The 17,570-nt window shown below is 50.4% G+C and overlaps 1 protein-coding gene across 1 annotated transcript in view; it reads right to left on the reverse strand.

The window, feature by feature from the left end:
• The window catches only part of ERF (ETS2 repressor factor), a 37,423-nt gene extending 20,262 nt beyond the window's left edge, over positions 1-17,161 (reverse strand). Inside the window, exons 1-2 of the mRNA XM_077336745.1 lie at positions 16,736-17,161; positions 9,736-9,815 (exon numbers count right to left, since the gene is read on the reverse strand). Of these exons, the coding sequence (XP_077192860.1) occupies positions 9,736-9,796 (61 nt within the window). The 5' untranslated portion in view covers positions 9,797-9,815; positions 16,736-17,161. The remainder of the gene's footprint in view (positions 1-9,735; positions 9,816-16,735) is intronic.
• Between the last annotated feature and the right edge of the window lie 409 nt (positions 17,162-17,570).

Raw genomic sequence — 17,570 nt, forward strand, 5'->3', positions numbered from 1 at the left:
CTGAGCTCCTGTCTTCCGCTTTCTGAAGAAAGAGGGGCCATTTTTGCAGAGCGCAGTTATAGATTTGGGGAGCCGAGGCAGTCAACAGCACATTCCTTGTGTGTCAAGTTACAGCTGACCTATGCAGTTTTCTTACTGGGTTTTCAAGGCAAGGGGTGTTCAGAGATGGTTTTGACCATTATCTGCCTCTCTGTAGCAACCCTGGGCTTTCTCACTTGATCTCCCATCCAGATTTTTACCAGGACCAACATTACTTAGCTTCCAAACTGTGGCAAGATTGGGCTAGCCTGGGTTAGCAAGGTCAGGTTTTAATTTTTTTGTATGGAACATGTGTTTGCTGTCAGGGGCTCATGGGAATTGTAGTCCATGAACATCTAGAGGACCACAGGTTGACTACCCCTGGTTTACAGCATTCTCCCCCCCCATTTTATCCTCACAACAACCCTGTGGAGTAGGTTAGACTGAGACCATGTGACCGGTCCAAGGTCATTGAGCAAATTTCCACAGCAGAGTGAACATTCAAACCTGGTTCCCCCCCCCTAGATCCTAGCCTAACCATTACACCACAATGTCCCTGTTGCAGACTGCAGAGTTCTTCCAACCCAATTAGTTCAAGTTCTGTGTCTTAAAACATGGCATTATAAAGCAGTTTCTAAGTGCAAAAGGGACAGTCACATCTTCTAAACATTCAGCTGCTGCCTGGGGCATACTAGAGGGGCAAAAAAACCCAAGCTCATACACTGGGGGGGGGGAATTTTAAATTAAGCCAACCGTCAGTGCCCTGACCAAGCTAGCCTGATCTCATCAGATCTTGGAAACCCAGCTCAACGAGTCAACAAGTCTAATAATAAATAAATTAATGGAGCTGCTGGACTCAAAACTTTGCTCTACTGCTTCAGACCAACACGGCTACCCGCCCGATTCTATAAAGACAGAAAAGCCACAGAATTCAGCAGCCTGAGAACTGCAGTTTTCTTTAAGAACAAAAAGGGAAGTCCTTGTATGGCTACTAAGAGAGGCTTGAAATATTCTTTTTCTTTGCTTTTAAAAAAAGTTCCACTTTTTAGCCCAATAAAGTCCACAGGAGGCCCGGTAAAATCTCAGCTGCCTTGTGGAAAGCGCACAGCCCAAGGGTTTTCAGTGCTACAGCTTTTTAACTTACATTTTTTCCGCTCCACCCCATGAAAGTAAACAATGATGGTATGGAATCGTAGTTCTGGGAGGGGTTTACCTGGAATGCTCCACCGAGCCAGAGCTTGAAAGGGGCCTGTGGGGATGGGGGGAAGGGTGCAAGCTGGACAAAAAAAAAAACCCGGTAAGCATAAAGAGGGTCAAGCAAGACTTGAGGGTCACACGGACAACGGGTTAAGAAGGGGAGGGTGCTTGGGGGGTCCCCTGATTAAACACGCCTTTAGTCTTCTATAACTGGAAGTCTGGAGTGAATGGTGAAAGCAGAGCACGGCCTGCGCACCACATGGATGCACAACTTCCTCCGATATTCAGATCTGGCTGCAGCCACAGACAGGAAATTTCACCAGATGGACCACTCGTCGGAGAGAAAGGGCTACGCTTATCGTCCCTCTACTGGTATGTAACACGAGCTCTAGCTCCATCTGCGCAACAGAATATGGCCTGTGTGGTCTAGCACAGGGGTAGTCAACCTGTGTTCCTCCAGCATTCGCTGGCAGGGGGTCATGGGAATTGTAGTCCATGGACATCTGGAGGAACACAGATTGACTCCCTCTGGTCCAGCAGATGCTTTGAAGCAAGGAAGGCCAAACTCTCCAGATGCCTATGGGCTACAATTCCCATGAGCCCCTGAAGAACCACAAATTGGCCATCCCTGATCTAAAGCACTACTACTAAATGGTAAGCAGGTTCAGCTCTATCAACTTGACAGGAGAGAACGGGGAATGATATGCGGGATCGTGGACTGAGGGTTGCAGTAGGAGCGAGATCATCAAACTGCCACCAGCTTGCATGCAGAGTCCCTCAAGGAGCGGTCCTCTCTGCAGTCCTATTTAACATCTTCATGCGACCACTTGCTCAACTGGTGCCGAAGTTTGGGCTGGAATGTCACCAATATGCATATGACACCCAGCTCTTCCTCCTGATGGATGGCAACCCTGATTCCCCCCCCCCCCCGAAGTATTAGCCAGCTGCCTGGAAGCAGTGATATGGCTTAAACAGAGTCATCTGAAACTCAACCCTTCCAAGACAGAGGTCTTGTGGCTGGGCAGGAAGGGTCCAGATGAGGAAGCATGTCTACCCAACCTGGACAGAGTGGAGCTGTCAGTGGCTCACTTCGCCAGAAACCTAGGCATGGTCCTTGATGCCTCCCCACGTCATGAGAGAAGGGTGGCTGGCATTCTGACATCTTTAACAAGCCAAACTACCAGTGTCCTACTTGGACCCAGAACACCTGGCCACAGTGATACACGCAATGGTCACCTTTAGACTGAACTTCTGTAACTCGCTCTACGGAGGCCTGCCCTTAACCATGATCCAGAAAATACATCTCGTCCAGAATGCTGTGGCCAGGGTCCTCACAGCAACACCATGGAGGTCCCATACTCGGCCCATTCTCCAACAACTGTGCTTGTTACCAGTTTAATTCTGGTAATCACCTTTAAGGCCATCTGCAGTCTGGGCCCAGCGTACCTTTCTGCCTACACCCCTTAAAGTGTTCTACGATCTGCTACCTCCAACTGGCTGGTTATCTCTGGCCCCAAAGACCTCAACCAGGATCAGAACTTTCCCCGTCCTGGCCCCCACCTGGTGGAACATGCTCCCATAAGTAATCAAGGCCCTGACGGAACTCGAACAGGCATTTCGTTGAGGTCGACCAGAATCCAACATCTTCCACTGGCTCCCTGCTCCTCCTTCCCATGAAATTAAAATCCTAAACCGATCAATCATGGATCCATCTACATGTTGTAGTTATGAATTTACTGTTCACATGGTTTATTATTGTTCTATTATTATTTAAACAGTAATGACTGGGGAAGGCACTGGCAAACCACCCCGTATTGAGTCTGCCATGAAAATGCTAGAGGGCGTCACCCCAAGGGTCAGACATGACTCGGTGCTTGCACAGGGGATACCTTTACCTTTACCTATTATTATTTATGGTTACCAATTTTCTCTGTATTGTTTTTGTTCTATGTTCCATGTGAACCATCCTGAGCCTAAGGGGAGGGTGGCATATAAATTTAATAAATAAATGAATTAAAATATCAGAACAACAGTGAAAAGTATCGTCTAACTTTTTGATAGCTCGTACCGATATTATAGAACCTTTCCTAGAGAGGGGTCACACAAATTCATTTATCACAGCTTTTCTCCTTTGTTAGCACTTACCCCATAGAACATTTCAGGCTGATTGGTTAGCTGATTTTAAGCAAGTGGTACCACTAGATTTTTTATTTTTTTTAGAAAAAAAAAATCTACCACCAAATTTTTGTTATTGTCTATCTTGGGGCTACCCCGTTCTTCTTGTAGCTGGCTGTTACGGAGTTTGATCTTGAGACATTACTTCCCTATGTTGCAGGTATCCCATGGAGCCAACAAATATTTTTCACTGAAGCTTAAGTAGGATTAACCAAACTTGGAGGAAAGATTTTATTTCAGTCCCGCAGCTAAATAATCAAAATGTAGATTGTTTAGTTCAGGTCTAAAGAGATGTAGTAAGGGTAAGGGCTTCATTTGGACATCTCAACAAACCAGGGTTTATAAGTTGTGCTTATATAAACGAACTCTAGTTAGCCTATAAGCTTTGTGGAACATACCCTGGTTATCAACCTCTGTCTACTTCTTGCTGCTCTCTCACCTTCCAGAATGGAGGATACCCTCCTTATCCTAGTGTCTCTGTGGTGAGTCACAAGATTCCGACAAGCGCAGTTTATGAATTCAGACATGACAGCAAACCACGGTTTAGTTCAAAGAGCAGGTAACAAAACCAGCTACAAAACCATTTAGAGCCAGTTTGGTGTAGTGGTTAGGAGTATGAACTTCTAATCTGGCAAGCCGGGTTCAATTCTGCACTCCCCCACATGCAGGCAGCTGGGTGACCTTGGGATAACCACAGCACTGATAAAGCTGTGTTGACCAAGCAGTAATATCAGGGCTCTCTCAGCCTCACAGACCTCACAGGGTATCTGTTGTGGGAAGAGGAAAGGCGACTGTAAGCCACTTTGAGGTAGTGAAAAGCGGCATATAAGGACCAACTCTTCTTCTTCTTCTTCTTCTTCTTCTTCTTCTTCTTCTTCTTCTTCTTCTTCTTCTTCTTCTTCTTCTTCTTCTTCTTCTTCTTCTTCTTCCTTCTTCTTCTTCTTCTTCCTTCTTCTTCTTCCTTCTTCTTCTTCTTCTAAATGCAGGTTTGGGGTGATCCAACTTCATTCCTCCCCCCCCACCACCACCTAATTAGCTGGACTCTTTGCATTTGGACATCCCAACTAACTGGGGCTGGACCAAAGAACTGTTTCAAAAACATGATTTTATCATGATGGGTAAATGCAGGTTAAGTCTGGATGATCGACTTTGATGTAGGTAAGATCTGATACCCCAGTTCAGTGGCTTTCCAACTGTCCTTTAAAGTAAGCTGGGAAACAAGGGTGCTTTAATGAGAAGGCAGGCAAGTTTTTCTGTAAGGCAATTTACACCCTGCCAATACTGATCTGCCTTGAACTTAACAGTCTTAACGCTGTCTTGCCAGGAAAGGAGAAATCCCCAGAGTCTGGTCGTCCAGGTACTAGAAAGCGGATGCAGGTGCCTAGAGATTTGAAACATTTATTTCAAGGCTGGCTCCTAGAGAAGTTTGAAATATCTTTTCCTGTTCCTTCCGACAGCCTCAAGATGGCTCCTTCAACTTTCCCCCAAGTTAGAGCACCTGTTGATTCCACGGTAACGCTGAGACTTTTCTTGATTTTGCATTTTCTATGGACGTCTGCAAAACTTTCCAATGAGAAGCCAACAGCCATTGCTTTTGTGAGCAGCTCACAAATGTCTCAGGCACGGGGCCCCCAATGTGGCACCCATGGACACCATGCCACCCACTGATACTTTTCCTGGTGCCTATCAAGTATTTTAAGAAAGTGGGTGGGGCCATATGGGGGTCTTGCCCAGCAGGGCTTCTGACTGGCCTCTAGAAATCTGACTGGCTAGGCAGACGAAAACAGCATGATCTCAGCTGAAGCTGCTACCACATGGTTGGTTTTATTCTCTCCATTCCCAGTGTATTATTTTTAAATTGCACCTCTTCTTCTCTACATTTGAGCTGCTCCTGTGGGTGTGGCTCTGCTTCCTGTGGCAGACATCTTCTGTTTGGCTCCACCTCATCTGGCAGCCATTTTGTAGTTGCGCCCAGCTTCCTGTGTCAGAATCCCAGAGATGCCCACCTGCTCAAAAAGATTGGGCCCCCCCATTTTAGGGATATTAGGCCCATCACAGGTGGAAAGTGGATGAGACAAACTTCAGTTTCATCCAGGAAAAGCCATTTCCCCCCAGCTTTTTGCCTGCGGTGTGCATATAGGAGAGATCTGTATCTTCATATATCCAACTCCCCCCCCCCGCCCTGGGCACATCAAGCTACATCTGGCATTACATGTCCTTAAAGCATCCAACAGATGCGTGACTCTCTCTGTTTGAAGAAGAGGCTTGGAAAGGTGGGATTAAGGCTGCAACCTGACAGGTTCTTAACCTGCCCGACAACTGCAGGTTGAGGCCTCGGGTGTTTACCTTAGCTACAGTTTGAAGTTACAAACAGTTGCGGAGAGGGGGGAGAAGAATCTGGATGCCAGAAAACAAATTAAATCTGATCAAACGAACCACTGTTGAGAAGTCAGGCACCCTAAATAGGGTTTGAGTGTCGAGGAAAAACAGGGAGAACATGAATGTTTTTGACAGCTCTCCAGCTGAAAGAAGAAGGGCTGATTTTCAAACTCTGCTTTTCACTGCCCAAAGGAGTCTTAAAGTGGCTTCCAGTCGCTTTCTTCTCCCCACAGCAGACTCCCTGTGAGGTAGGTCGGGCTGAGAGAGCCCTGATATTCCTGCTTGGTCAGAACAGCACTATCAGGGTTGTGTCTAGCCCAAGGTCACCCAGCTGGCTGCATGTGGAGGAACAGGGAATCAAATCTGGCTCACCAGATTAGAAGCCGTCGCTCTTAACCATGATAACACACTGGCTCACGTGTATGGTGGCTAGTTACATTTGGGCAGCTTTCACCCAGACGGCAATTATTTTACCCCGTCAGACGATATACTGCGCTTGGAGTCATCTTTATTTTTCTATTTGTATGCCGCTGTTCCCGAGGGCTCAGCACAACTCACAGCAGTCCATAAATAATAAATCTGTAACATAAGGCATGACTGGATGGTGGGAGGAGTTGGGAATCATTGCCTACATCAGGGGTAGTCAAACTGCGGCCCTCCAGATGTCCATGGACTACAATTCCCAGGAGCCCCCTGCCAGCGAATGCTGGCAGGGGGCTCCTGGGAATTGTAGTCCATGGACATCTGGAGGGCCGCAGTTTGACTACCCCTGGCCTACATAATTGGCCATCCATCCAATAAACAGCCAATCAGGTAGGCTGCCCTGTCCCTGGCCTCATCCCTCTCCTTCTTCCATGTGGAAGAAGTGCCAGGCCGCTCTACTGGACTGGCTGCTAATGGTAAGCTAGCCAGTGAGGGGTGCTGGGAGGGGGGGGAGGCCTGGGACTGCGGGGCCCAGTTCGGGGGGAGGGAGCTCCCACCAACACTCAGCCCACCATGGCCTTGCCAGGCCTCAGTGGGGCTGCCTGGGTCAAGAGGGAGCCCCTGCCAGTGCTTGCCCCCTCCAGTGTTCGTCCCTACCCTGAGCCACACTGCTGCAGCCTCCCCAGGCCTCAGTGGGGCTGCTCAGGTCGGGGAGGGAAGGAAGGGAGGCCCCACCAGTGCTCACCCCTACCCCGAGCAGTCTCACCAGGCCTCAGCGGGCCTGCCTGGGGTAAGGAAACGCCTGTTGTATTTTTTTCTACAAAGGGCTTTTGTGCTGGTATAACATAAAACAGTAAAAGAGCATATAAGATCCTGACATTATCAATTTAAAATTAAAATTCCAACACTTTCCGAAGGGCCACCTCCTCTTTAGAGAGAGAGGGGCACATAAAGTGCATCATTAATAATTGAGGGGTGGGTAGCAGCCATTTCAGATAGGGAGGCCAGAAATTTTGATGCCGTTTCCAGGACTCAACCATCGACCTTGGCAGAACAGCTCAGTCTGAAAGGCCCTGTGGATCTTCAAGTTATCTCCAAATTTCTATTTATTTTGTAACTCATCTTGTGGACTTATTAGTTGAGCAGTGGTTTATACATAAAGTATAAATGCTCAAAAAAGTTCTCCTGTGTTTTTGACGATTTGCCCTCTGGCAAACGTGGCTAAGATCACCCCTTTTACACTACTAAATTCTTTCCAGTCTCTGTTACCTCCCAAGACAGAAGCAGGGCCGTTAGCCTTCAATATTTTATGGCTTGGAGTGAGAAAGGAGGCAAACTGCTGAGTTAGCTCTGGAAGATCCAAGTTCAAATCTCACCTCGGCCTTGAAGTTCATGGTGCTCAGGGTGAGTCAGGAGCTAACCTCACAAAGAGGCAAAATGCACCCTTGAAGTCTATGCGAGATCTAAGGGAATAAGTTATCAGATGAAGTTGTAGCTTCTTGTTGCTTGTACTCCATGGCAACTGAAACAACAGGCACAAAGGTCTTTGTAGACACTTAAAACTCATTATAAATAAGTAAGGCCCTGAGTTCAAGGATCTCCATATGCAAAGTTGGGAAAGATCTCTTGATTGCAACCTCCAAGAGGAACGATCTGCCAAATTCATTGGCATTGACCCACAAGGATCGTTGATCTACCTCAATACAAGGAAGTGTTTCAAGTACAGAGAAGCAAGCAGTAGCGCATGCACACCTTTCTGTGGCGTTGGCATGCACGATTTGCGTGGGCTATATATGCCATGTTGTGCAGATGCCATAGGGACAGCAAACAATTATTATCCCTAATTACCTCCAGGCCTTTAACCATACACTGTGCTTTCTACTCACACATTTCGACGGTTATTTATTCTTGCAATAACTGAAATACTTAAAAGACCAGCTGGGTCAAGAGCAAAGGTCCTTAAGATATACACAAAATGGTACCTAACTCAAGATAGATTACATCATTCTACTAAGCAATATCTTCCTGCAAGAATCGTGGCAAAACTGGCTTCTAGTTTCATACCGTGGTGAGGATGCTGGTAAGATGCAACTCTTCTGGGCACTAATCAGATATCAGATCAATAAAACAACAGGCTGTTCCATTCACCTCCAACCAAAAATAATTTTTTTCTGGGAGTTTTGGACAATAAAGCAACCCCTTCAAAAACAAGGGGTGTCTCTCAGTACTGTTATTAACAACAGCCAATGTCATGGTGGCAAGAAATGGGAACAAGAAAAAGTCACATATAGCTAGCAGCTGGTATAATAAAATCTGGGACGTCATGATAACAGACCAGACCAAAGGTCCACTGAAGCTAGGATCCTGCCACCTACAGCAGCACGCTAAATGCCTCCAGGAAGCGGCTGTAAGAATCCCCGAGAATCTCACGGTTAGTGGCCGTTGACAGAGTAATTATCGTTCTCAATTATTCTTTTTAAAAGCCATCTAAAGTCAGTGACCGCGTCTTGCAGCCGGCTGAACTGCACAGGTTAATTATAAACCATATAAATTATTGCTCTTTTGGTGCACACCCCAAACTGGTCAAGGATAATTCATCGTTACTCTGCTAGGGAGCAGGAACGGAGAGCCTCGTTAACCAGTCCAAGGAGGTTCTGCTGGCTGTGTGTATGAAAAATATAGGATTTGAATGTGGTTGTCCAACGCTCTTTGCTGATGGGTATGGGTGTATGCAGACACAAACCTCTCCCACAACCAGGTCCCCGTGGAGACCCAGCGGCTTCGCCTCTCCAGGTCCCAGGGCTGCTAGCTTGAGGCCCAAAGGGGTAATTATAAAGGTGTTTGTTTTCGATTGCCTCATTTAGATACAAGTGGATTCTGTTCAGCATAGAACCTGCCTCGATTCTGTGCATGTGGATGAGTCTGTGTTTTCACAGACACCCCCCCCCCACATACACACATGCATGTACATCTGACTCAACAGCCCCAGACTCAGAGAGGCAAAGATATTTCTCATTCCCTCTCTTAATAAGCATTGATCAGTTACCAAGAGGCCACACCCACAAAGCCAGTGTGGGACGGAGAGAAACCCTTGAGCCAGAAACTTTTTCGGGGCATCTCAGCACGGATCCCACAACCCTTACATCTCCAGGATGGCCCAATCGAACGAAGGCCTGGGCAATCCCCTGAGATGGACTCTTTTGAGGCACCCGGGCCTAAAATTAGAAGATCTGTTAACTACAGGCGGAGGGAAAGGGAGGGCTCTGTGGCCAGGGAACAGGCCCAAATTACTTTTGCCTTTATTAATTATGGTGTTTGCAACACCTGGGGCTACCACAGGTGAGTAGCAGCTGCGAACGCTGGGCTGGGCAAAAGTGGGGCCGTCCCAACAGGTTCCCAAGATAAGAGCAAATGTCTGTGAGGTCTACGGCAGGGGTAGTCAACCTGTGGTCCTCCAGATGTTCATGCTGGCAGGGGCTCATGGGAATTGTAGTCCATGAACCTCTGGAGGACCACAGGTTGACTACCCCTGGTCTACGGTACCTTGCCTCCAGTCCGCAGTTCCATCGCGCTTGCTTGCCGGAGACCGACATCGGCAGAACATTCCAGAGCTGGGGCGACAGCTGCTGTGCAAACGGAAGAGAGAATTAGGCTGTGGACACGAAAAAAGGAAGGGAGGGGGGAAGGGGGAGAGTGATCTGTCCTCCAAGAATATTGCTCTAGCTCTGAAGAGGCCCAACCCAAAGCCATCTTTTCTCTAGGTCAAAACACTTTATTGGCGGTAGAAAGTGCTGTGAAGTTGCAAATGACTTATGGTAAGAGATGAAGAGAGGTGGTTTACCATTGTCTGCCTCGCAGACCCTGGACTTCCTTGGTGGTCTCCCATCTAAACATTAACCAGGACTGGCCCTGCTTAGCCAAGATCTGAAGAGAACAGATCAATCTGAGCCATCCAAGTCAGGGCAAGGATGCCTAAGTACAGGGGAGAAAAGGAGGCTGAGGGGGGACATGATAGCCCTCTTTAAGTATTTGAAAGGTTGTCACTTGGAGGAGGACAGGATGCTATTCCCCTTGGCTGCAGGGGAAAGGACACGCAGTAATGGGTTTAAACTACAAGTACAACGATACTAGATACCAGGAAAACATTTTTCACAGAGTAGTTCAGCAGTGGAATAGGCTGCCTAAGGAGGTGGTGAGCTCCTTCTCACTGGCAGTCTTCAAGTAAAGGTTGGATACACACTTTTCTTGGATGCTTTAGGATGCTTTGGGCTGATCCTGCGTTGAGCAGGGGGTTGGACTAGATGGCCTGTATGGCCCCTTACAATTTTGTGATTCTGTGGGTGACAAAACTGTTGCTCTCCAGATGTCCATGGACTATGATTCTCATGAGCCTGTAGCAGGGGCTCATGGAACCTGGACATTTTGAGAGCCACATTTTGGCCAACTCTGCTTTAATAGGCTGAGATAAGCCCTGGCTTCTCTTTGTCTTTCAGAGGGAGCCTTTTGCCCAATTATTTCAACCACTGGGTTGATCCTCTATTTGGTGAGAGTCTGACTCAGTTCTAGGCAGTTCACTGTTGCCAGATAGTTTTGCACTGAGAAATCCCGTTTCCACCATTCAGCTTTAACTCCTCTCAGGAAAAATACCCACCCGCAGAGAACCTACTGCATGCGCTCTTATCTTTGCCTCCTTCAAAACAGCTTGCAGGATTGCCCAACAACTTATCAGTCACTCAATCACAGGGTGGAAGTAGAATTTCCTGACTTCAAAGGGCAAACTGCCAGAACAGTAACTCACACAGGAAAAGCAAGTAAGCATCTCTGGTACTGCATACTCTGACATCAAGGCCCCCTGAGGAAAGGCTGAGGGACTTGGGAGTGTTCGGTCTGGAGTAAAAACACAAGGAGGGCCCTGCTGGATCATATCAGTGGTCCATTTAGTCCAGTATATTGTCTCACACAGTGGCCAACCAGTTCTTCTGGAAGGCCAACTGCAGGGCACAGAGCCTAAGGCAGGGGTAATCAAACTGCGGCCCTCCAGATGCCCATGGACTACAATTCCCAGCGAATGCTGGCAGGGGCTCATGGGAATTGTAGTCCATGGACATCTGGAGGGCCGCAGTTTGACTACCCATGGCCTTCCTACAATCCTAAAAGCTCTGCTGGATCACACCAGTGGTCATAAGAACCTCAGAAGAGCCCTGCTGGATCAGACCAGGGGTCCATCTAGTCCAGCATCCTGCCCTACACAGTGACCACCCAGTTCCTCTGTGGGCCAACAACAGGTCAGAGAGGCTGAGGCCTTCCCCTGATGTTACCTTCTGGAACTGGGATTCACTGCCTGAATGTGGAGTCTCCCTTCAGTCACCATGTTGGAACAATTCTCCATGACTCTAATTCCCTTTTAAAGTGATCCATGCCTGTGGCCATCACTGTAACCTCTGGCAGCTAATTCCACATTTTAATCAGTCTCTGTGTAAAGAACAAGGAGTAGTTCCTTAGTCTCTGTCCTGAATCTACTGCCCATCAAGGTTAAGGGGTGTGTGTGTACGACTGCTCTCTTTTAAGTACTCAAAGGGCTACTGCTTAGAGGAGGGCAGGGAGCTGACCCTGTGGGCAGCAGAGAACAGAGTTAAATTACGGGTGGAACGGTCCTGCTTGGATATTAAGAAGTTATATGTTTACAGTAAGTGTAGTTCAGCAAAGGAATCGGCTGCCTAGGGAGGTGGTGAGCTCCCCCTCACTGGCAGTCTTTAATCAGCTGCTGTGTGAACGCTTGTCAAGGATGTTTTAGGCCAGCCTTTCTCAACTTTTTTACTATTGAGAAAACCCTCAACATTCGCTGATAAACCCCAGAAGTCATGCGATCCTGCAGAATATGTTTGGGAAGCAGATCTGTGGACACGCCCACCCTGGGCTCCTCCCCTCCCCACCCCCTCCAGGCCCAACATAGGCCATTTGGAGAGGGGAAGGTGGGTCATATCACTCAATAAATCAGGGATAGTCTAACTGCGGCCCTCCAGATGTCCATGGACTACAATTCCCATGAGCCCCTGACAGCGAATGCTGGCAGGAGCTCATGGGAATTGTAGTCCATGGACATCTGGAGGGCCGCAGTTTGACTATCCCTGCAATAAATGTTTAACAAATTTAAATATATTAATAATAATTAAGTCCCACCCATTCAGGAACCCTTCCAGGGCCATCAAGAAACCCCAGGGTTTCACAAAACCCTGGTTGAGAAAGCCTGCTTTAGGTTGATCCTGCTTTGACTAGGCTATTGGACTAGATGGCCTCTAGGGTCCTTCCCAGCTCTTCCTAGCCTTGCCTCCAGTTTTAACTCTGATTGTTTTCTCTTATAAAAACAACCTCTGCCCATGGTGATGGAGTCAAAAAGCTGGAGAAAGCATGAACATGCACTAACCACCCACCCCACCGCCATCGCATGCAAAGGGTTAACCGCGGCGTCAGATCTGGCCACCTGTCGAAAAGGACATGTGGGAATTTTCCGGTCCTGACCCTTGCTGCTGACCCCTGGTGACCAGGCTACCGGGGAAGCAAGCCAAAATATGGGAACCATCTCCCTAAGCATGAAAACTGACAACTCTGGGGGAATGGAATGAAAGTGGGTGGGGTGTGGGGCAGAGGCTGAACAAGGACCCAGCAGCTGAGGGGGTGGGGAAGGAGGAAGAGTTTGGAGCAGTCCCTGGCACTGATCCTGACCCCCCCCCCATCTCTTCCTCTGGAGAAATGGTGCCTCCAAATCGGAGACCCCGGAGTGACCGCACCTTTCCTCCTGCCACACTCACCCTCGCCTTCGGCCTTGGGTCATAGGAGGGTGTAAGGCCACCAAGGGTGGGAGGGGAGGGGAGAGGATGGGAGGGGAGGGGGTCACAAGCCCAGCATCAGCAGCTGAGGTCTGGTGCCACATATTCTGGGCCCTGGTTATAAATAGCCGGCGTTATAAATAATGCAGCATTATTCTCTCTATAATTATCGGGTGGGAAGTCTGTGGCCGGGCCCGGGCGTATTACGGGGGCTGGAGGCCGGCACCCGCCCGCCTCCTTCCAGGCCGGCTTCCTAATTGACACCCCTTCCCCACCGACTTATTGGCTGCCCCTTCTGCCAGAGTGACAAATAGGCCGTGGGCCCGAGGACCGGATCCCTCCATTACTCCAGGCCCCAAGCATTAAGAGGAGGCCCTGCAGCACAAACCGCATCCTTTGCATTTCAGCCGGAGGGGAAATAATGGAGCCAAGCCTTATCCCACTGGGAAGTTGGCGGGTCGCTGTGCTGATCTGAAAACAACGCTGGAGCCCAGTGGCACATTTAAGGCCAAGTTTAATTCTGGGCATGAGCTTTTGCATGCATGCGTGCTTCTGCAGGTCTGACGTGTGCATGCACACGGATGTTTATACCCAGAACTTAACACTTTGGTCTTAAATGTGACATTGCACTAAAACTTTGTATCCCATTGTGTATATGGGGGGGGGGGGGGGAGAGAAAGAAACAGGAATCTTAGTTTTGTTGCCAACCTCCAGGTGGTGGCTGGAGATGCCCTGGGGTTACAACTGACCTCCAGGTGACAGATCAGTTTACCTGGATAAAATTCTTGGGGAGGTAGGTCCTATGGCTTTATACCCCACTGATGTCCCTCCCCAAACCCCACCTTCCAAATCTCTAGAGCTGGCAACCTCAGCCCTAACTGGCAGAAGTTGATTTGAGAAGAAATCTACACCCCAGTACGCTCAAAGACACACCCTCTGACCTGCTCTCTAAGGACTTTGCCCTAATTTCACACACTGGTGATTATGCAACAGAGAAAAGTATACCATATATGCTCCGAGACACTCTTGATAGACTGCAGAACAAATTTGGATCTGTTTCAGCAGCACCACAGTAGGCAATCTCAGAACACAAGCATGACCCATACATTTGGTTATTTCATTTATTCCTAGGGTTGCCAGCTCCAAGTTTTATTTATTTATTAGATTTTTATACCGCCCCCCCCCATATGGCTCAGGGAGGTTGGGAAATAGCTGGAGACTGGGGTGGGGGTGGAGGGTAGAGCCTCAGGAGGGTGGGATTCGGGGAGAGGGGGTGCCTCCGCAGTGTGTACAACCAGGCAGGGGTAGTCAAACTGCGGCCCTCCAGATGTCCATGGACTACAATTCCCATGAGCCCCTGCCAGCGAATGCTGGCAGGGGCTCCTGGGAATTGTAGTCCATGGACATCTGGAGGGCCGCAGTTTGACTACTGTCGTCCATGGACATCTGGAGGGCTGCAGTTTGACTACTGCGACTGCTGGCAGGGGCTCATGGGAATTGTAGTCCATGGACATCTGGAGGACCACAGTTTGACTACTGTAGTCCATGGACATCTGGAAGGCTGCAGTTTGACTACTGCGAATGCTGGCAGGGGCTCGTGGGAATTGTAGTCCATGGACATCTGGAGGGCCGCAGTTTGACTAGGCCTGAACCAGAGAGTCCACCCTCCATGTTCTTCAGGGGAACTGATCTTGGTTCTATGAAGGTCAGCTGCAATAGTGGGATTCTCCAGGTACCACGTTGAGGTCAGCAGCCCTGATTCTCCCCCAGGGGGGACCCAAAGTTGCTTACACCATTCTTTTCACAATATCCCTCTGAGGGAGGCTGGGGGAGATCTCCCAGTAAACTGCCGTAGTCCAATGCTCTGACCATTCCACCCCCAGTAAAAAAAAACCCTTCAAGTCCATTATTAAGATGCAAACCAATGAATCCATTCGAATGACTTTTTGTTTCTGCTCCTCTTCCCCCCCCCCCCCCGCCGAGATTTTAGTAAATATTACCCCTCCTCCTCCTCCACAGGGACCAAGGCCTCCAGATTCTGCAGCAGTCAAGATCCCAGCAACTGCTAGCATTCAGCCACTACGCAAGGGGAAACTGAGGCAGGCCAGGTGGGGTGTGTGTGGGTGTGTGAGGGGAATGAACAGCAGAGATGAAGCCTGGGAATTCCCATTGTCTCACCCTCCTCCAATTGAGTGACAGAACCAAAGCCCCGCCCCCCTTCAAGGTGGATCCTTGCCCCCAGATCCACTGCAGGCTTCCTCAGAGGTAAGATGCACTAAAGACAGCATGTGGGTCAGGGATCGTGGGCTCCATTTCAGCCACACAAGTCCCCGGGTGGCTCCCGGCCCACTCCCCATTTCTCAGTCCAACCGACCAGCCAGGATTGGTGGGAAAGAGAATACGGGTATGATCCCAGCAGCAGGTGAAGGAAACATGGAAAGAAAATGAATCAAAGGCTTTCACGGCCGGAGGCAACTGGTGGTTGTGGATTTCTCCGGGCTGTGTGGCCACAGTCTGGTAATCTGGCATTTTGGCGTGGAGAGATTCTCATCTTGCCGTGTCCTACCTCTGAAGACACCAGCCCCAGTTACTGGCAAAAGGTCAGAAACTACCAGAACACAGCCAGGCCACGTCGCCTGGAAAACCCTTCAGCGGAGAATCCCAGAAGTTCAGGCTCTCCAGAACTTGAAAAGTCCCTTCATTCACTTGTACAAGTAATGATCATACCAAGTTGGCTCCTCCCCCCCCCCTTTCACAGCTGGGGGAGTTTTAAACCTAGGCCTGGACAGTGTGTTTGACTGTGGCTGTACGGCAAAGCAACTGGAGCAACCAAAGATTAAATGGACCGAAAATGGCTCCACATGAATTCCTAGGCCACAGCGATGAATGGCTGGCCCCAGAAGCGCATGACAGTTTGCAGGAAAGCTCTGAGGTGTCATCCCTCCCCCTTAAAAAATGGGACACCCATCAACCACCACTTTGCTTTGTGTTCAAGGACTACCTACTACTTCCAAAATTTATCTATCCATCCATCCATCCATCCCACTTTTCTGGTTGGGGGGGAGAGTTCACATCCTATAGGGCAGTGGTCCCCAACCCCCGGTCCGAGGACCGGTACCGGTTCGTAGATCAGTTGGTACCGGGCCGCGGCTCCTCCTCGTCCTCCTCCCCGGCTGCTGCCTTGGGGGCTGCCCTGCCGCTCTGCCACCGGCTCACCTTTGGTGCTCTCCAGCAGCCACCATGGCTGGGGCTCCCCCTTAGCGTGGCACTGCGCAGCTGCTGCTGGCAGCACCCCCCAGCAGGTGGCGGGAAGTCAGGGGCGCAGAAGGAAAAGCAAGTGGCGCAGAGGCTCAGGCGGCGGTTATGTTCCTTGGCAAAAGACTATCCCCCCCTCCGGGCCTCAGTAAAATTGTCAAGCATTGAACAGTCCCCGGTGATAAAAAGGTTGGGGACCACTGCTATAAGGAAGAATCCTTCACTTTCAGACCCTTCCTAAAATAGCGGGGGGGGGGGGTGGCAGGCTTCTCCCTTCCAGATAGCGCTCTCCTCCCGCAACTATCCCCCCTCCCAAAAAAGTTTTATATGAGTGCCTTTTCCAGGGGCACAGCCCAGATCGATAGAAACGCACGCTGCGTCTCCCCAGATCGGCCAAGTGCCCCGCATGCAACTCTCCCCCCCTCCGCCCCACATCACCCCCCCCCCCAAGAGTCACTTACAGAGCAAAGAGAGGAGGAGAAGACGGGAGGTGTCGGAGCGGAGAGGGGGGCGAAGGGAAGCAACTCAGGAGAAGAGGGGAAGCTCCCTGGCCGGGGGTGGGGTGGGGGGCAGCCCTCCCCCGATCAGCCGCCCTCGGGCCTGCCCGGAGCCGAGTGGGGGTCCGCCGAGGGCGAAGGGGAGCGCGGGGGTATATTTAGCTCCAGGGCGGGGCCGGGAAGGAAGCGGCGGCGAGGCGGGCGCGAAGGCGGCGGCTTAACGTGAGCCGGGCCGGCCGGGCGCCTTGTGACTCCGCCATCGCCGAAATAGCCGCGGGAGGCCAAAGGAAAAGTTTGTTCCTGCGGCGGAATTAGCAGCAGGCGCTAAAAACAGCTGCTGCGAAATCTGGGCTGCTGCCGCTGCTTCCCCGCCGCCGCCGCCTCCCCGCCCCGGGGGTCCTGCCAGCTGGCACCGCGCCCCTGCCCTGCCCTGCCCGGGTCTGGGCAGGCTCCGGGCGAGGCACAAGCACGGGCCCGCACGGCCGTTCGCACGCACACACCAGCACACGCCTCCCGCCCGCGGCACCTCTCGCCCGCCTGCACACCGACGGCGCCCCGACGGCGCAGCGACCCCTGCCGGCGGATCTCCGAGAGTTTTCCTGCCCTTCGCCCGATCTCTGCATGAGTCGCCGCTCGAGCCCCTGCCTGTCGTCCCTCCCCGGGAGAGTGCCGCTGGTTACAGCCTTCTGCTGCCATGGCGGTGGGGTGGCATCAGGGGGGAGGAGGCTGCCCAGTGTGTCTCTGTTAAAAGGTAAAGGTATCCCCTGTGCAAGCACCGAGTCATGTCTGACCCTTGGGG

This window comes from Paroedura picta, chromosome 5, assembly GCF_049243985.1.
Source record: "Paroedura picta isolate Pp20150507F chromosome 5, Ppicta_v3.0, whole genome shotgun sequence".
NCBI lineage: Eukaryota > Metazoa > Chordata > Lepidosauria > Squamata > Gekkonidae > Paroedura > Paroedura picta.